This window comes from Erythrolamprus reginae, chromosome Z (assembly GCF_031021105.1).
Source record: "Erythrolamprus reginae isolate rEryReg1 chromosome Z, rEryReg1.hap1, whole genome shotgun sequence".
Taxonomy (NCBI): Eukaryota; Metazoa; Chordata; class Lepidosauria; order Squamata; family Dipsadidae; genus Erythrolamprus; species Erythrolamprus reginae.
The window spans coordinates 53,088,051-53,109,262 of NC_091963.1; the positions used below are offsets into that span (position 1 = coordinate 53,088,051).

At 41.3% G+C, this 21,212-nt stretch overlaps 1 protein-coding gene across 7 annotated transcripts in view; it reads right to left on the bottom strand.

Moving 5' to 3' along the window:
- Positions 1-21,212, bottom strand: part of SLC4A7 (solute carrier family 4 member 7) — a 275,999-nt gene that overhangs the window by 78,443 nt on the left and 176,344 nt on the right. For all 7 annotated transcript variants that reach the window (XM_070727282.1, XM_070727278.1, XM_070727280.1 and 4 more), the window contains 5 exons: positions 17,146-17,303; positions 16,517-16,604; positions 4,369-4,515; positions 3,834-3,937; positions 2,526-2,700 (listed from right to left, as the gene is read on the bottom strand). In XM_070727282.1, the coding sequence (XP_070583383.1) occupies positions 2,526-2,700; positions 3,834-3,937; positions 4,369-4,515; positions 16,517-16,604; positions 17,146-17,303 (672 nt within the window). The remainder of the gene's footprint in view (positions 1-2,525; positions 2,701-3,833; positions 3,938-4,368; positions 4,516-16,516; positions 16,605-17,145; positions 17,304-21,212) is intronic.

Genomic DNA, 21,212 nt, shown 5'->3' on the forward strand with positions numbered 1-21,212 from the left:
CCCATTATTACAATTGATCAGCCATGGCTTTATTGTGCAGACAGCGTTCACCTGTCCGAACAGGGGAACGCCATCTTTTTACAGGACCTGCAGAGGTCCCTGCGTGACCTGGCGCAGGTAGGGAGGGAGTCAGGGGCAGGTTAGATTGGAAATTGGGAGGTGGCTAGCAACTGTGTGTTCTCCTTTGGGCGTCTTTGGGGATGATTGGCAGACTCTCTCCAAGGGCTCATGTTGGCTTTTAAACCAGCCTGAGCAATTGTGGAGAGGTTGCCTCTGGGTCTCGTCCATTTCAATTGCCTTTCAGGGATTGGACGGTGAGACCTCCCACATGCGTTGCATGGCTGGGATCCAGATGAGGATGTGGTCCCCTTCACCTGGATCAGCATGGAGCTATGCCCAGAGTTGCCCAGGAAGTTTTTGTCACGTCATTTCTGCCCCAAATGTTCTTAGTTGACCTCTGCAGGTCCCATTTTAGTTTTGAATTAAATAAAGGTGCTTTAAAAATTGAGTGAAACCTGTTCTCTCTCTCTCTCTCTAGTGTGCCTAAATGAGGATCTCCAACATTGGCAACTTTAAGGCTTGTGGACTTCAACTCCTACAGTTCCTCAGCCAGCAAGGGTTCACAACTATTAAATGTTGCCAAGGTTGGAGATTCTGGCTCTAGAAACACTCCTTTTAAGGCAAGTTTAAGGCTTGTGGACTTCAATTCCAATTTCTGAGCTAGCATGACTAGTGGGGGAACTCTGGGAGTTGAAGTCCACAAGTCTTGAAGCTGTCAATGTAATGTAATTTAATTTATTAGATTAGTATGCCAGAGTGGCTCACAACAATCACAACAATATACAAATCCAATATTTAAAAAGAAACAAAACATTTTAAAAACCCATCATTAAAAACCATTAAATACAATCATACCATTGATAAAACTAAATGTGCTCAGGGTATCTCAGTTACCCCATGCTTGGCGACAAAGCTGGGTCTTAAGTAACTTGTGAAAGGCAAGGAGGGTGGGGGCCATTCTAATCTCTGGGGGGAGATGATTCCAGCGGGCTGGGGCCGCCACAGAGAAGGCTCTTCCCCTGGGGCCTGCCAGTCAACACTGCTTAGTCGACAGGACCCGGAGAAGGCCAACTTTTTGGGACCTTATTGGTCACTGGGATTTGTGCGGCAGAAGGCGGTTCTGAAGGTATTCTGGTTCAATGCCATGTAGGGCTTTATAGGTCATTACCAACACTTAAATTGTGACCAGAAACTGACCAGCAGCCAGTGCAGGCCGTGGAGTGTTGAAGAAGCATGAGCAAATCTGGGAAGTCCACGATAGCTCTTGCAGCCGCATTCTGCATGATCTGAAGTTTCCGAACACTTCTCAAAGGTAGCCTCATGTACAGAGCGTTGCAGTACTCGAACCTCGAGGTGATGAGGGCATGAGTGACTGTGACCAATGACTCCCTGTCCAAATAAGGTCGCAACTGGTGCACCAAGCGAACCTGTGCAAACGCCCTCCTCGCCGCAGCCGAGAGATGTTGTTCCAATGTTGTCCAACAGCAACTCTGTCTTGACAGGGTTGAGTTTGAGTCTGTTGACACCCATCCAGACCCTGACAGTTTCCAGGCACTGGCACATCATTCCCACTGCTTCACTGATTGAACGTGGGGGGGAGATGTACAGCTGGGTATCATCAGCATACTGATGATACCTCACCCCATGCCCTTGGATGATCTCTCCCAGCGGTTTCATGTAAATATTGAATAGCGGGGAGAGAGGACTTACCCCTGAAGCACCCCACAAGAGAAAGACCAAGAGGTCGACCTCTGACCTACCACTAACACCGACTGTGACCGACCAGAGAGGTAAGCGGAGAACCACCATAACACAGTGCCTCCCACTCCCAACCCCTCCAGCCGACGCAGAAGGATACCATGGTCGATGGTATCGAAAGCCCCTGAGAGGTCAAGAAGCACCAGGACAGAGCAGAAACCCATCCCAGGCCTGCCAGAGATCATCCATCAGTGCGACCAAAGCAGTTTCTGTGCTGTAGCTGGGCCTGAATCCTGACTATTGAAGGCCTAGATAATCAGCTTCTTCCAGGGACGGCTGGAGCTGGAGCGACCCCACCTTCTCAACAACCTTCCTGACATTTAGTTTAGTGTAGAATGCTGAATTTTTATTTACAAAACATTTTAAAAACAGTTTTTATTTGATTATTTTATAAAACAAACCAACTCTCTAAATTAGCATTCTTGAATACATTATGAAGATGTAATAAATATTTTTCCATTATTAGGTTAAGACCTTTTAAAAACATACAATGAAAGTTGTTTCTCAGACCATGAAACAGATTCATCAAGGCAGGATAATTTTTACCTTAACTGTGCATCTCCTCCTGTCCTCCATTTTTTCCACATATTTGAGAAAGGAGGTTGATAAAGGTCTTCAAATAGAAGTAGAAATAAAGGAGACAAATGAACACAGTCACTTGCCTCTGAAAAGCTAAAATCCTGGCTACTACCATTCTTTGTACTCACTATTCTGCCTTCTGTAGCTTCTCCAAGGAGCCCTCCAAAAGTGATTACAGGAGACATACAGGCACAGTATAGGAAAAGAATCGAGGCCAGACACTGCAGACTTAATGCATCCTTGAAGTCACTCAAGAAAAAAGATGTTTTCCTTTTGATGTCAAGTATCAAACCACCAAAAAGCCTAAATAGGTGAGATGAAACTCATCAAACTGTACTCTATAGGACTCCAGAATGTTTAAACTATGGGACACACAAGACTGACAGTGCAGATTTTTAGCATAAATTAGCCTTTTATTCCACCCTATTGACAATACAGATGCAAACATTCCAATTTCATCTATACATTCTCAGTTGAGTGAACTGATCTTCTGATTTATGCATTTTAATGGTAAGGTATTCATCATTAGTCTCTGGGACTTGCCTTAAATGAAAACATTTTCAGGGCATTAGCTTCTGTATTCAGTACCAAGTTTTGTGCATGTATGTGGTTATGGCAAATAGTAATGTATGCCCTGAGTAATTTTAAGACAGACTTACATACACTTGCGATATTTAATATTATCTACATTTTAAAAGAAATAATGATCTAGCTGCAAGTATTTGAAAGTATTTTTTCATTGCTTATAAGATGTTGAAAAAAATAATTTGGTGATTAAAAAGTATTATTTGAAAAAAAAATTTTTTTAAAAAAAGCTGAGTTGCAATGCCCATTATTTTTATGCTTACAATTAAGAATGAAAACAAAACAAAACAGGTAGTCATCCTAAGAAAGTTGAACAACTTTTGAAAGAAATTGAAATTTAAAATCCTCCATTTGTCAGGATTATCGCTCCTTTAAAAATAGTATTTAATTAAAATGTAGCCCATCTTTAAATTTTAGACAACTATATCTTCACAATGATTTTCCATATGAAGACATTTTAGTCGAATTTAATTTAAGAAAGATAATATCCTTCTTAAATGGTTTATTTTGTTATAACTGTCAACATTGGGAGCCTACCGGGCATCTGTATAACTTTCACATGTGATAATCTAAATATTTTGAATATCTAAGCTTTATACTGGCAAATTTTGACTTCAAACTATTTTTATCTTCATAATATGGTTTCAGATGTTGTATTAAAACTTCACTATAGTCCCTAGAATCTACTAAAGAATAGTTTTACTGTATTTGGAGACATAAATAGACCACTAGCTAAAAATCAAACATATTTATGTAGAACTTTTAATCCATGACATTTTATAAATTTTTAAAGCAGCAATCATTTAGATTTTCACACTGATCTTATTATAACTGAAGTAAATTCTACACACCTTCCAGTTCTTTGTAGTTCAGGTCCAGCATGATGACCTTCTTCCTTAAGGGGTTCTCCAGGAGAAGCAGCTCCATTTGGAAATTTAGGAATCTTCCTCTTCTCCTGTATTAATATTAATCTGTCAAATGATTTTTGCCTTTAACTCATGATAAAGTTATTATTCTTAGTATTTGTCCCTTGGTAGCAGGGTCTGCTTGTTTTATATTATGTTTTACCTAGCTAATATAGTAAAGCTATCAATGTACAATCTGAGGAAGGGTTTTCTTTTTAGCCAGCTGTCCCAGCATCTGACAATAATTGAGGATCAGAAGAAATAACTAGCCCACAGTCAAAAATAAATTTCCTTCCTTTTCTTTATTTCTTTTTTGCTTTTGAGTCTTTTTATAAGATAAAAACAATTCTATGAATTTGATCTCACCTTTCATCAACTTGTTATTTCATTGCAAATTTATTTTTCAGGTTTGTGATGCAATCTTGCTTACCATACTTTTAATGCATTTTAAAAGACTCTTCATTGCAGAAGAACCACCTACCTGAGAAGGAACGCTCTTGGGTGGTTCAATTCTTATTGAAGGATCCCATTCGCCTGGAGGAAGAACAGTCACTTGATCTAAAAATTCATCAATTCCAGATAGTAGATCATTTCTGTCTTTGGCTTTATAAGCAACATCATGGAAAACCTTTTAAAAAAGGCATGTAAATGTGTATTTGATTTCTTGACATAACACAACTTTTTACTAAGAAGTACAAAACATGGCTAATATAGTTGGAAAACCAAAATGAAAAATTAGTTTAACACACGTCCATTAAAATACTGTTGTGCATACATTAGATTTTCTGAATGAGTACCCACCAGAGATGTGGATATCCACTTGCAGAATTATCAACAAGAGGCACATTAGTAAGGAGATTTCAGTAAGTGAAATCTACCTTTCAGGAGGGCAACTAGATGGATCAAACAGGGTTTAAATGGCCAACTAGATATTAATTTGATAATTTAGTTATATCAATAGTTATTATTGAATAATAACTATTTTCAGAAACTATATTATATGAAATAATCAACTGCTATAGATAAAAAAATCTACTGTAAAGGAAGAATCTATAATCGATGCAGATCTCAAATTTTCATCCTGGAATTAATTTGTAAAACCAAATTTTGTTAATATTGTTTCTAAAACACACTTTAAATGTTACAGGTACTGGCAAATATGAAATATCCCAAAAATAAGTAATCTAGCAACACCGTGACAACTTATTTGGCATATTCCGCACATTTTGACAACTTTCACAATCTCTTATAATTGTCAGTAATAGTGTAAACAGTTTGCTATAACACTATAAAAGTATAGTCATCACTAATGCAGAATCTCTTTTTTAAAAAGAATGAGCTTTGTTGGGCACTGTAACTAAAACAAAATGATATAACAGAATATTTAGAAGCTTTAATTACCGTGGAACATATAAAGGCATATGGCCAAATTATAAGGAAATGGGTATTTTATTGTATTATTAGTATTGAAATTATGATAAAAGTTACTTCAACTTACAATTTGCTACTTGCTTTTATTCTATTTCCAAAATCTGCCTTACTATAAAATTGAAAGCAAAATTTGAATAACCTTTTCTAAACAATTGTTTAAATTAATTTGTATTTGTGAACTACTATGATTGTGTGTTTAAACGTGTTTGTACTTATTTTTGCAATCAACATCTTCATAGGTTTCATTACACACTAGCCCCAAAGTTATACAAGTAGTCCTTAACATCCATAGCAATTGAGATCAGAATTTTCACTGCTGGATGATATGGTCATAAAGCACAACCAATCACTTAGTGACAGCAATCTCACTTGCAAGTCCCAGAAAGCTTGTAAACAGGCTGGCAGTCAAATAAGTGTAATGTCTCCTGTGGAGGATGATTCCTCCACTTCTTCCCCAGAAGCCTTGAGTGAGAATAAGACTGTTCCTGACATGTCAGAAATTATTGACCCTGAACTATCACCTTAACTGGCCTCTGCTGGAGAGAACTTGCAGGCCAGTAAGGAAGAGGGGGAGGAGCTGTCTATCACAATAAGTGCCAGAGTATGTGTAGGAGAAGCAAGTCTGCCAGACTGCTGAGGAAAAGCCCCTGTCCCTCTTGATGGACTGCAGGGAAATTATTTAACAGGGCTGATAGAGGGAGACTTTTCTGGAAGCAACATGTGTGAGTCATGTCCAGATGTATGTCTGGAGAATGCTGCAGTGGATTTTGTTTAAATTATTGGGTGAATCTGTGTTCGTGTCTCCCAGATCTATCAAGGAATCAGGCTCAAAACTGGACTAAATACTAAACAGTAAAAAATAGGTTGTTAGATACAAGTAAAAATACATTATAGTTAACTTTAAAATTAACACACCATAGTTAACTTTAAAATTAACATAATTGTAACTTTTCATTAGTTTCATTAGACTAGCACTACTCCTACTTTATATATTTTTAGTTTTAGACTTCTTTTAAAGTTATCTATATATTTTCACTAGATAAGCTCTGACCTGTTAGGCCCCTCCTTTTAGAGATATTGCCCAGCCAGCGACTTACCCCCAGGCCCGGATTTGCCGCAGGGCCAGGGAGACACGACCTCCAGCATAGCCATCATTTTTGTTGGCCGGGATCTTGCAAGATTTTGCGAGATCCTGGCCATGTCTGGTCATCGGCCACTGCCGATGACGTTGCCAGGGGTGGAGCCTGCCAGCCCTATAAAAGGAGCTGCACAGGCTGGGGGCTTCCTTTTCACCCCTGACAACAAGCAGGCGAACACCCGGCTGGGGTTCGCTGAAGGCATCGGTCGTCTTGCGAGGGCCTCGTGGCGTCGGCCATTTTAGGAGGCCGAAGCTTTTGGGGCCTAGAAGCCTGGTTTGCAGTTGCTGGGGGGCCCAGAAAGGATTCAAGGACTACCCCCTCGATAGTGGGAGGGGGAATTTTCCTCGAGCAGCAGCCTCCTCCCTTTTAGGGTTTTTTTTACCTCCTTTTTGGCCTTCGGCGGCCTGATAATGGTGTGTGTGTGTGGCCTTACAGGCCTGGGGCCTGGTCGGGGCCTTCAGCCTCTTAGCCTCAGAAGAGCCAGAGCGGGTGCCCTGTGGGAGCTTTCTCTCTCCGCATTTTAGGCAGGAGTGAGGGGTTTGTGGATTATTACTTTCACCTTTTATTATTGGCATAATTATATTAATTGTATTCTTTTAATGGCTCCCAAGAGGCGAAAACCTCTGCCTCTCGCCCCAGAGACGGCAGCTCAGCCTAGAAGGGCCAGGAGGCCTACGGTTAGGGCCCGGCTGTCCCAGGAAAAAGCCCAGATTCGGGCCAGGCGGGGGGGGGGTAGGCCAAGGGATTCTCCGGCGAGTGATGCTAATTTGCCTGCTCATGCTTGGTCTAGGGTGATTGCAAGATTGGATGAACTGGACACACATTGGCAGTCAGTGTATGGGCCGTGGGGCCCCATCCCATCGGCTCCTGCGGCCCTTGGATGGCCACCGAGGGAGGCAGTGGCCCAGACCGGGCAGATGACAGCAGCAACTGGTTCAGTCATAACAGAAATGTATCGTAAAGGTAATAGAAATGGATTAAGATCTGTGAAACTAGAACAAAATAGGTGAAAAATACTGTTTTTACTCCTTATTCTTTTTACTTTCTTTTTCTTTTTTCTTTTTGGAAAACAATAAAGATACTATAAAAAAAATAACAGGATCTCCGTGGATGACACCTAGTCCTATGGTGTCAGATGAGGCAGTTGTACACCCCTCATTTACACTGCCCCTCCCTTTATCCGGGTAGGATTTTGTGCCACCGGCTTCGGGGAGTGGGGTCAACTCTTACATGGTTAGTCCGGCCCTCACCTGTAATCAGGTTTGGGCTCCGACCACCACTACGGCGGTAGCCCAGTCCCCTACATTGGCTTTGGGGCCCTCAACAGGGACAGGCATGGGGACTGGGGGGGCTCCCCCGGTGCTGGATCCTTTGGCTTCCATGCAGGCAGTGGCCATTCCGTGGGGGTTGCCCTCCACCCCTCTTGGGTTTCACTTGCATCCCTCCATTAGGGAGCGGGTTTGGAAGGGAGAATATAATGATTTGTTCTCCCTCCTGAACAGAGGAGTCACAAAAAAGGAGAAAGAGGACGAGCCGGTGGTGACGCCAGCGGCCCAGGCAAGTGTGGGGGGGCGGGGTGAAGCCAGCCCCTCCGTGTCATGGGTTTGCAGCAAAGGGGACGTGTTTTCGTCCCTCCTGCAGGTTCAGACACGTGTATGGGAACTGCGGGGCTCCCACACTACTAGCGCTTGCACCAGGCTGAAGGGCAACAAGGATAGGAAGGACGGGGCTGGACCGGCTAAGCGGCCGCCCCCATCTGGGAAAAAAGGGCCCCAGCCCAATTAGACTAGGGGTACTGGAAGAGATGCTTCAAGAGTATCACCCTCGCAGGAGCGCGGCTGCGCTCCTGCAGGGTTTTACAGAGGGCTTTAGGATACAATATTTTGGGCCTAGGAAGACCTTCATGGCCAAAAACCTTAAGTTGGTTGTGGGTCATGAAGATATTGTTAGGGCTAAAATTCAGAAGGAGATGGCTGAAGGCAGGGTATTGGGCCCTTTCCCGTGCCCACCTTCGCCGGCTCTTCGGGTTCCCAAGAAGGCTAGTGGTGAATTTTGGTTGATTCACCACTTGTCCTTCCTGAAGGGAGAATCAGTGAATGATTTCATTCCTGATGAGCTTTGCTCAGTTCGCTATGCATCCTTTGACGCGGCGGTGGACATGGTTAGGAAGTGTGGCGTAGGAGCTCTCATGGGCAAATGCGACATTAAGTCTGCATTATGGCTCCTTCCCATACATCCAGATGATTTCGAGCTCCTGGGTTTCCACTTTGAAGGTGGCTATTATGTAGATAGAGCACTGTTAATAGGCTGCTACATATCATTATAGGTCATACAGTTATGAGCTATAAAGCCCTTCATGGCACTGGACCAGAATATCTCCAAGACCACCTTCTGCCGCAGAAATCCCAGTGACCGATTAGGTCCCACAGAGTTGGCCTTCTCTGGGTCCTGTCGACGAAACAATGTCATCTGGTGGCACCCATGGGAAGAGCCTTCTCTATGGCAGCCCCAATCCTCTGGTATCAACTCCCCCCGGGAGATCAGGACTGCCCCCACCCTCCATGCCTTTCACAAACTCCTAAAAACCCACCTCTGGTTTGTTTGGGATGTATGACTGTTTTTATATTAAGGGTTTTAACCGTTTTAATCATTGGATTTGTACTGTGCTTTGCTGTTGTGAGCCGCTCCGAGTCTTCGGAGAGGGGCGGCATACAAATCTAATTAATAATAATATTAATGATAATGATAATAATAATGATGATGATGATAATAATAATAATAATAATAATAATAATAATAATAATAATATTAATAATAATAATAATAATAATAATAATTCTGTTGGGCTCTCTGGTAGAATCCTCCCAAAAATTCACAGGTACAAATTTCAGACACACACATGTTTGAAAATTCAAAACAATGTTCTTTACAATGAAAATTAACTTAAACCAAGCCCTCGTTTGGTATAGCCAAGAGCACTTGTCTCCAAACAAACTGGTAATTTGTACTGTGATACTTAGCTTGCAGCTGTGAGGCAATTCACAGTCCTTCTTCTTTCACAAAGTGAAACACACTTTGCTCTGGTTTAGTTTCAAAGCGGGGAAAAATCAGCACACAAAAAATCAAAGTCAGTAAAGCAGTCACGAAACACAATGATCAGATAATCCTCCATAATGGCCAAACCCACAGGCTGCTATTTATAGCAGCCTCACTAATTACTACAGCCCCACCCAACCACAGGTGGCCTCATTTTCTTTGATAATAATCTCTCAGTTGTTGTTGCCTATGCATCGCTCTCCGCATGCGTGGCTGTATCATCAACTCGTGTTCTGAATCCAAGGAGGAGCTAGATAATTGATCTCCTTCTGAGCTGTCTGCCACACTCTCCTCCTCCCTGTCACTCATGTCTTCTTGGTTAGAGGAGCCTTCATCAGCAGATTCCACCGGGGGCAAAACAGACCTGCAGCATGTGGATGTCTCCCCCACATCCACAGTCCTTGCTATATTTTTATAGCTACAATTTTACAGCTTTCTGCTAATCGCCGCTTCCACACCAATTATCAGCATTTCTGCTTCCAAGAGTAAAAAAATATGAACAATCATTTAAGGTCTCCTCCATCTCTCCGCACTCACCAGCACATTACTTAAAACATTTCTGCACCTCGGCAATGCTTGAAATCGATCCTCATTCCAGATATTTCCAGGCTTCTTTAATCTCTGCATTGTGGTAGCATCCCCTGCGTCACCTCCCCTGCAAGGAGGATCGGGCCCGGTTCAAAAGAACCGGGACCCCCAGACAATGGGGATTTGGAGCTTCCCTCATGAAAGTGAGGGAGCCCCATGGCGCCGCGACCATTCCCGCTCCTCTCTCCCATCAGTTAGGATAATTAAAGCAAGTCTCCTAGCAGTCAGTGAAGTAATTATAGAAATTTATGGTTCAGTTTATCATGGGAGAAACTGGAAGCAATTCTGCTGTGTCACAAAGAGTATTGTACTGAATGAAGTAGAAGAATAAATGAGTGTTACTGTTTAAACATTAGAAGTCTGAAGTAAATTATTCAAATATCATCTGACCAACTTGAATGAGAACAGAAACAGGGCCAGAAAATGCAGGGGGAAGCCTCTATGGGGCCTCTCTAGGAATCTCTGGGGAGGAAACAGGGCATCCACCCTCCCTGTGGTTTCCCCAGTCGCACACATTATTTGCTTTTACATTGATTCCTATGGGAAAAATTGCTTCTTGTTACAACTTATTTAAGAGCCTGGTCACGGAACAAATTAACTTCATAAGTAGAGGTACCACTGTATATACTGAACATTCAGCTTACATTTTACTTTATATTACCCAGAGACTTTCAGATATTGGGAAGTTATTTTAATAAATGAATTTTGAAAAATAATAAATAAAAATTATACAATGAGGAGAATTTGGAAATCCAAAGGCCAAAGTAGTTGTGTTTTACTGGGAAAATGGAGGAACAAAGGCAAGTTATAAAGGTAAAACTGGAGCAAGTAGATAGATTTGGGTACCTTATCAGAAAGTTCACTAAAAATAGGATAACTGATTGAGAATTGTTCAGATCTGCTAGTAAAAAAGTAATGGATGGTAATTTGTTATTTTACAGGAATAAATACTTGTCAAAAAGGAAAATATTCATTATAACATGGTTCTGATCATTTATAAAGGCATTTAAATCCTATGTGTGATAAACAAAGCAGGATTAGGTTAATGAATGTTTAATTAATTTTTAATAATATTAATTAATTAATTTTTAAATAATATTTAATTAATATTTAATGGAATTACCATTTAATTTAATTAATTAATAATTAATTAATGAATATTGAACAATGCACTGAATATGAAATGAAAATTACTAGAAGAAAATACTTCAAACTGATTTTGGGATAGAGTCAAATTATACACATTGCAAAGCAAAACAATAAAAATGAATTAGTCGAATGAAAGAGAAGACTAAAATCAAAAGAACAAGACAATGAAGAAAAAAAATTATGGGTGTCATAAAAACAAGGTTCCCATATTTTTCAGAGTATAAGACACACAGGAATATAAGACACACCTTAGTTTTGGGGGGAGAAAAACAATGAAAAAACATTCTGTCTTTGCCTCACAGCAAACAGTACAGATGATATACAGTGATCCCCCGAGTTTCGCGATCTCGATCTTTGCTAAACGCTATATCGTGATTTTTCCACCCGATGACGTCACTCCCTTCCTTTCTCATCTTTCTTTCTCTCTCTCTTTCTCTATCTTGCTTCTTCCTCTCTCACACTCTCTTCCTCCCTCTCTCATCTCTTTCTTTCCTTCTCTCTCTTTCTCTATCTCTCCCCCTCTTGCTCTCGAGCGGCAAGCGAGCAGCCGGGCGGGCGAACGGGCAAGCGGCAAGCGATCTTGGGGTTTCCCCTTTGCCTGGGCGGCGGGAAGAGCCAGGGAAGGTTCCTTCGGCCGCCCAACAGCTGATCTGCTCCGCAGCGCGGCAGCAGCGAGGAGCTGAAGATGGGGTTTCCCCGTTGCAACGGGGAAACCCCATCTTCGGCTCCTCGCTGCTGCCACGCTGCGGAGCAGATCAGCTGTTGGGCGGCCGAAGGAACCTTCCCTGGCTCTTCCCCGCCGCCCACACGCAAACTCCACCATCTGCGCATGTGCGGCCATGGAAAAAGGGGCGCGCATGCGCAGATGGTGTTTTTACTTCCGCACCACTACATCCCGAAAAATCGATTATTGCGAGGGGTCTTGGAACGGAACCCTCGCGATAATCGGGGGATCACTGCACACTTTTTGCTGGGTATTTCTGTACATGTGTGCCTGACCCATAGAAACAGCAAGGAATTGGAGAAATGTACATTATAGCAGTATATTAATGCCAGAAAGTTTTCTTAAATGTAATTACACCAACCTGTCCCAATTATTTACAAAGATGTACCCCAAACATAACTAAATTAGCTCAGCTGCCTTATCTTAATATTAAAGCAGGGCAATGTTATATTTCAGACTGTATTCGTGCAAATGCTGTTAAAATTGATGTGGCTTTCTGAAAGTATAAATTATTCTCTGCTATTTAAAAGAAGATACAAATACCATTGGGACTCTTCAGATCAAGCATTTATTTTAAAAGCTTTTTCATTTGGTTAAGTTGTCTAGAACAATAATAAAACAGTCTTTAAAAAATAAGTCTAATAATTTGAACATTCTACAGATATTTATAGTTATTGACTTACCTCCTTGCATCCAATTTCAGCAGTTTGATTAGCACAAGCATATAAAATTCTGCCTCTGCCTCTATCTCCCAGCAATTTGCCTCCTTGCAGCTTTAGCATCACTTTCAGTTTTAGCACATGGCCTACCTACAGCCTCAATTAGCTGAGGTTTGGGAAACTGAAAATCAGTAGGTTGGTTTATAAGGCTCTGTTCTGTTGGCTGCAGGGAGGTAAATTGTTGGGAGGCAGTGGCCAAAGGGTGTGGGTGGCTAGGTGGGACTACATTCCATGTATAAGACACACTCAAGTTTTCACCCTCTATTGGGGTTAAAAAAATACATCTTATAAGGATAAAGATATAGAGAGATATGAAGAACAGCATTGGTATAAACTATATACAGGTAGTCCTCAACTTATAACTGTCCATTTAGTGACTGTCTGAAGTTATAACAACATTGAAAAAAGTGACTTATACCATTTGTCACACTTATGATCACTGCAGCATCCCCGTGATCATGTGATCAAAATTCAGATCCTCAGCAATTGACTCATATTTATGATGGTTGTAGTGTATAGGATCATGTGATATAATCTTTTATGACTTCTAACAAGCAAAGTCAATGAGGAAGCCAGATTCACTTAACAACTGTGTTACTAACTGACAACTACATTGATTCACTTAACAAATGTGGCAAGAAAGGTCATAATATGGGGCAAAGTTCACTTAACAATTGTCTCACTTAGCAACAGAAATTTTGGAGTCAATTGTAAGTTGAGGACAATTTGCATAATTCAATTTATTTTCTTATTATATTCTTTTAATATATTTGGCTTATTAATTATTATTTTCTACCATACTTTATGACATATTGTTTCATTCAAAGGAAATTTATTTTTATTGGTCAAATTCATATTGTACTGCAATTATATAGACTATCTAATAAAAAGAAAATAACATCATAAAATATGTACAATCCAACAGAAAACCAAATATCAACACTCAAATGCCACTTGAAAAAACTTCATCTTCAGTTGCTTCTAGAGCAGTGGTGTGTAACCTTTTTGATATCAAGTGCCCGAACCAAAATGTGCATGCGCATGCCGGAAACACAAAGGCCAGCTGACCAGTGCCCATGCCAGTGCCCACAGAGAAGGCTCTGTGTGCCACCTCTGGCACACATGCTATAGGTTCACCATCACAGTTATAGAGGATGAATGGCATCAGGGGTAATCCAAATTCATGCAGGAAGCCATTCCAGAGATTGGCCCCATCATGGCAAAAAAACACTTCTGGACTTGTCTAACATTCCATCCACTAACCAGCTGATTCCCCCAATACCAACAAAGAAGTTGAGCTGAACTGAAATGGAGAAATGCAGTCCTGAAGATAGCAGCTCATATCTCCAATTGCTAGGGAAGGGCATGACATATATGAGTATGTACTTATAAATTTTTGTTTAACAGATGATACCATATTTTTTGGTGTATAAGACACACCAGTGTATAAGATGCACCTAGATTTTGGAGGAGGAAAACAAGGAAAAAAGTACTCTGAACTAAATGGTGTAGTATTATATTGTTTAATAAATACCAGTATAGCAGAATACTTTTTACAACCATGTACACTTTTTAAAACCTTGTATACTTTTTACAAACTTCAAACTTGACAGCTTCAAGACTTGTGGACTTTAACTCCCAGAATTCCTCCTTCAGCCATGCTAACTTAGAAATGGGAGTTGATGTCCACAAGCCTTAAACCTGCCAGGTTTAAAGACCCTTGCACTCCTAACCCCTAAATCAGAGTTCTTCAAACTTGACAGCTTCAAGACTTGTGGACTTCAGCTCCCAGAATTCCTCCTTCAGTCACAAGCCTAAAACTTGCCAGGTTTGAAGACCCTTGCACTTCTAACTCAGAGGTCTTCAAACTTGGAACTTAGTCTTCAAACCTTCACCAGGGCCATGGTGCATGCCCCAGTCACAAGCGAGAAGTCCTCTCTCACCTGCTCTCCCTATGGGGAGACCCAGAGATGGGTGCTTCTCCTGTGGGTCAACCGGTCACATCCCTGCGAGGACCGTGGAGACATGGGTGTATAGGAAGGTCTCTGGCTCTAACTATGTCTGACTCCCTCATGTGTGTAAGTGTGTGTGTGTCTCTGTGTGTGTATGTGTCTTTCCCTCCTCTCCTTCTTTGTTCTTCTAGCTCTTTCCCCTCCCCTTTCTGCAGATTGTGCATTTGTGTGTGTGTACAGATGGGTTTCTCTGAAGGGGGTCTCTCTCTCTCTCTCTTTTTTTTTAAAAAAATATCGGGGTGGGGAGTCGTGAGTGGAAGGGTTTCTGGCATCTTGTGCAAAATTGATTGTGAGGTCTGCCTCTGGCTGAAGGTTGCAGCTTGGGCTGGTCGGCCTTGGAGGCGGGAGAAGGCGAAGAGCAAGCAGGCAGAGACAGGGTGGGTGGATGGGGGATAGGATAGAGAGGGATGCGGAAGAGTCTGGATCTGCCACTTGGCCACCCTGAGGAGAACTGTGGGGAGGTAAGAGAGGGAGATCATGGCATGCGGGGTCCCTGCAGAACAGAGGGGGTGGTGGAGGCGGCGGTGGAGCAGCGGCGGTAGCAGCAGGTGAATTTGATGCTTTACTTTGCCTCCTTCGCTGCAATAAAATGAAGGGGTTAGACGCAGCCTTGGCGAGCTGGAGGTTTCCGCGGCTCTGCCCCAGAGCAGGAAGGGCTCAAAAACACACATCTCCCCCGCTGCTCCTCACCCTCTGCAGGCAACACACATACCACACAGCACAGTTTCTCCTTCCCCCAACTAGTTTGTGTGGCCCCTTCCACCCCAGCTTTGCTCTTCCTCCTCCTCCTCAATTCTTCACAAAGCAGTTAACTTTTTCTCCTGCTTCCCCCCTGTGCAAAGAAGAAGCAGTCGGGCATTCTTTGCAGGGAAGGAAGGAAGGGTGGGGGATCTCTTGGGCATTTGAAAAGACCTTTTAAAGCGTCTCAAGGGCTCCTTCAGGTTGGCCTCCAAAGAGGAATGAAGGTGGGGGGGTTGGATCGGAGGGGTCATCTTCCCCCCTCTTCCCTGCCCCAATGTTCAGTGCAGCCTCGCTCCTGAATTTGCTATTCCTCCCAGCAAGCCGTGGGCTAGTTAGGGCTGCAGACAAGGGGAGGCAGTGTCTTCCACACACCCCACACACCCTAAAAGACCCACAATGGTATGTTTTTACAGGCGCTGAACTTCTCTATTCAAAGAGGAAGTGTGGTAAAAAAAGCCCATTGTATTTGCAGAGTGGCCTCCGATGGACCCCATAACAGATAAAATCTGTTTATGTGTTTGTGTGAATAAGAATCATCCGAATCTGCTTGGAGGGAAAAGTTCCATATAGGTGAAAGACGGGCCGATCCATCCACTTGCTGTTTATCCTTCCTTGGCATCCTTAAACCAAACCCTGTGCAGGTAAGTTGCCCATGGAGAGGAGCCACCGCTTAGCAGCAGCGGTGGTCAACAACAGCAGCAGCAGCCTTCCTGTAGTCTGGCGGCGGTGGCTTCTCATGCAGTTTGGCAGTGGCAGCCAGTGGCAGCTACCAAACCGCGAGAAAAGCTGCCACGGGAATGCTGCTGCTGCCGACCACCACCCCACCCAACTCCCCCCTCAACAACATTCATTGTATAAGATGCACCCAGTTTTTGGCATACTTTTTGAAGGTAAAAAAGTGCATCTTATACACCAAAAATATGGTATATTGTATTTTGCCATTATTAATTTAAGTCAATTATAAAAATGTATATTGATTCCAGCCTATTTTAAATAATTTGGGGGGTATGTAATAAATGGCAGTACTCACATCATCCGTCATAAGTGTTGCTATTGATCGACCAATTTCATGATACTGAGGTGATTTACCTGCTGGTCCCAGCAACAGAAAAAGGAAACTGTGGAATAATGAAAAATGGTTGCAAGGTCAAATATTATAGCAGGAATTCAGCAATATCGTCAATGACAAATAGAAATTTTACTATTGAATATTGCACATATAACAACTGCTAGAAATTCTATAAGTTGCATTCCAGCCATAGGATTCATCACTCCAATAATTGCTCACACATAATTTAATTTTATTCATAATTTTATTCATAACTTGTGTTTTTGAATGGTTCACTACTCTGATGTTTATATTATGATACACATTATATATGTTGTATTGGTAAATGTTTATGCATTACACTGTTTTCTGTTATGCCATACAAAATACTCCTGCCCTTATTACCATACTTGCCACAGTATTGTAAGAATAAACTATGAAGTTAAACAGATTTTAAACCAACATAAGATAAAATCTCTGTACAAGATTTTAAACCACAGCAAAGAGACAGCAGCTTCCTTTTTCTTTCTAAGAAGAAAAAAACTGTTGCATCACATAATATAGATTTAAAATAATACAGAGAATTAAAGTTTTACTACATTATATTTTACCGTGTAGGAACAGGAACCTCTGTGAGACCAGTGAGAAGCACAGCTGGAGACAGCCTCACAAAAGCAATAATTGGTCTCTCCAAAAAATCCACTTCTCCAACAAGCACATTTGATGCCTCTGCACCAATTGGAATTTTCCTCATAAAGTTCATATCCACCTATTTTCAAACAATGATTAATAGTACATTAAAATATTCTAAAGCATTTTGAAACTGACATTTATAAATAAGTGACAAGCAAAATATAATGTTTCATTAAAGTGTGATATATGTTATGAAGATTAATAATATTTTAATATAACCATATGTACAAGTACTGTGTTTCATAATTATGTTAAAATATACAAACACAAAACTTACTAAAATTATATCTTGGGAATAACATGATTTTATACTAAATAATTACAAATTTCACTAAATCACTGTAAATATATACACAATATTTGTGAATATATTTATGGAGAATTAATTCTTTTTACAGTTCTTCAAATTACCCATGGGAACTGTGTACATGATTATAAAAACTCACCAATATAATATATAGCATTATACAAACTATTGGTTCACATAAAGACATAAACACAATAATCACTGAAACTAACACACCAGTTACACAGCTATCTAGGAAAAAAAAACACTTACAGCTGGCCTCTTGAATCCCACACCAAGTGTGCCACAACTACAGTGCCAGGAGGCAGAATCCTGCCCAACAGGAAACAAGGCAGGTGCAAAGAAGAACAGGCCAAGTAAAAATATAATAGCTGTGACAGAGGAGCTAGAATAGCATTTGCCATGATTAAACTATTATATAAATTTGTTTTGTTAAGAAAACTTTTTAGCAAAATTACATCATTTTCCTGAATTATATATTGGAACCAAAATATTGAAAGGAGAAATGCTATATTATAAATTATACAAATAATAACTTCATTACAGGTTAGTATTCTTTTCACTAAAGCAGCGGTCCCCAACTTTTTTGTACTAGCAACCAGTTTCTTGAAGACAATTTTTCAATGGACAAGGGAAGATGGTTTCAGTTTTGCTTACTTGCCTGCTATTCCCCTCTAGCTATGCAGCCCAGTTCCTCACAGACCACAGACCAGTACTGGCCCGTGGTCCAGGGGTTGGTGACCCCAGTAGTAAAGGAAGCAATTCTTTTGTAGATTATTCAATAAAAAGGGAAATATACAGATTTTAACTCTGTACTTGGGCTTTCAACCTACAATAGGCTATTCATTTAAACTCAGAGGTTCTACCCCACTTATAATTCTAAATGAACTTTATTCATATTATACCTGAAAGTAACAATCTTAGTGGAGGTATTCCATTCAGGATTCTGTATATACAGTGGTACCTCTACTTAAGAACTTAATTCATTCCATGACCAGGTTCTTAAGTAGAAAAGTTCTTAAATAGAAGCAATTTTTCCCATAGGAATCAATGTAAAAGCAAATAATGCATGCAAACCCATTAAGAAATAAATAAAAAGCTTGGAATATGGGTGGGGGAAGTAGGAGGAAGAAGAGGAGGAGGAGAGTTGCTACCAAATGAAGATGGTGAGGTGAGGGAATCAAAAAAATCCAAAACTTTAAGGCTCTGAGGTGGCGAGGAGGAGCACGCGCCTCCAATACACCTAGCACGAGGCTGCCTCTCGTACACTGCACCATAGAGAGAAACTCAGGCAGGCGACAGGGGGGAACCTCCTGCTCCTTTGACTGAAAGGTGGTGGCTGCTGCTGCTGCTACTTGCTGCCTCTTCCTTTCCATGCTGAAGGGCTCCCCTCTCCTCTTGCTTGCTCGCTTTGTAGCCAGTGCCTTTCCTTCACTGTGGTGACTCCTCGGTTTGGCTGAAGCCGAGTTTATCTAGCCAGGGCGAAGCACTCCCTTTTGCCTTTCCACGGCCAGATGCTCCAGGAGGCAACCTCATGCCGAGTGTATGGGAGGCAGCGTGAGGGAGTCACCACAGCGAAGTAGTTTATTCCCTCTCCAAGCGCCCAGAGAAAGGAATATGCTTCATTTGTTCTAGACTGCCAAAGCCTCCTTAAGCGCCACCAAAAGGCTCCTCTGGCAGCCCAGAAAAGCCCCAGGTGGCTGGGATTAAAGGGCAAATGGCAGGAAACTGGTCGGGCCTTCATGCCACTCTCAAATTTCATGGGAAATTTTTCTGGGCTCAGGTTCTTAAGTAGAAAATGGTTCTTAAGAAGAGGCAAAAACATCTTGAACACCTGGTTCTTATCTAGAAAATTTCTTAAGAAGCGTTCTTAAGTAGAGGTACCACTGAACATCTAAAATGGTCTGTGTCTAAAAAGTCAATGATTTTAATATTACAGAAGCATTTTCAGGTAGTTCTTGACTTAATATATTCATTTGGCAACTGTTTGACATAACAATGGCACTGAATGGAAATTCAACTAGGGTTAAGTTATGAGCCAAGTATTTGTGATCTGGGCCCTTGGCAACCCATTATCATTTACAATGGGTTACCAAGCTCTCAGCAATCATGGCATCACCATTCACAGGACAACAGGGAAGCTGACAGAGTTAAGTCACAAGCTGCTTTCTCTCTCTTTTTCTCTAACCCAAAGACAGCAAGGCAACAACATTCTGCAAGGAGAAATGAAGCTGGGACGGCTTTGTTTTTCTGCATAGTGCACCTCCTCTTTGTCCTGTTCCAGGAGAAAAAGATATTCTAATTTTGTAGCTCATGCTAAGGAGTAGAGCAGTTGCCTACCTTTTTTTAAATCAAGCAGTTCTCACTCTGCTCAATCTACCTATGCAATTGCTTAGAAGCCAATTTGGCCAGGACAGCGACTATTGAGGAAAGCGATCACATTGATGCCTCACTTAATGATTGCAACATTTTACAACTGTAATGGGCAGACTCTATTACAGTCATAATTTGAGGATTATCTATGTAATTTTATTATTCAGCAGAATATGAATGGACAAGTCATAAATGTATTGCTCTGGTAAAGGGGTGTCAAACTCACATCATCGCGGCATCATTATGTGATGTATCATGACTTCCCCCCACTTCGCTAAACCAGGCGTGGGCATTGCCAGCGTGTGAGGCATCTGGCCCATAGGTTGAAAGTTTGACAGCCCTGCTCTAATAACTTTTATATATATAAAATTATATATATTACGTATATACCTAGAGTGAACCTTTAAAATAAAAAAATAACTTTACTAACACTAATTATTAACAGCAGTAACAAATATTTTAAAAAAGCATTTGAAAAGTGTTTTAACCTGGAAATATTAAGAAATCTGATAGGAAAAGTTTCAATTAACAATGCGCAAATTAGATGGGGTTGTGATTTATTCTTATCATAAATACTTTATTATAATTAATGCTGTAGTAAGTCACCATGAATTTGAACCTATTTAATAAATAATAACAAGAATAGCACAAGATTAATTCATACATTTATTATATATATATAAATTTGCATTTGTTGTGTGTATATGTATATGTATGTATGTATGTGTGTGTGTCTCTCTCTCTCTCTATATATATTTTCGTAGATTTTCACGGGTACAGGTATGACGGTCTTGGTATATTCGGGTTTCTTCCCGTGTAGGATTTGGAAATTTCTGGCGACGTTTCGACGAGGTCTCACTCATCATCTTCAGGCTGGTGTTTCTGTCCTTGTTCTCAGGCGAACACTGCGAGACCTGAGCTGCCTTCCTTCTATAAATACTGGTGGCTGAGCCATCAAACCACACCCAGCCACCAGTATTTATAGAAGGAAGGCAGCTAAGGTCTCGCAGTGTTCGCCTGAGAACAAGGACAGAAACACCAGCCTGTGTAGGATTTGGAAATTTCTGGCGATGTTTCGACGAGGTCTCACTCGTCATCTTCAGGCTGGTGTTTCTGTACTTGTTCTCAGGCGAACACTGCGAGACAAACAATCAAGTAGCCTGCAAGTTCCAACTACTCAGGATATCACGCCTAATCTACAATCATTAACTAATCAGCATACCTCAGCTACATCAACGACCTCAATTGTTACCCCACTGACTCACCAGGAAGTTTCTACACAGCAGGCAATTGCTGAGCCACCAA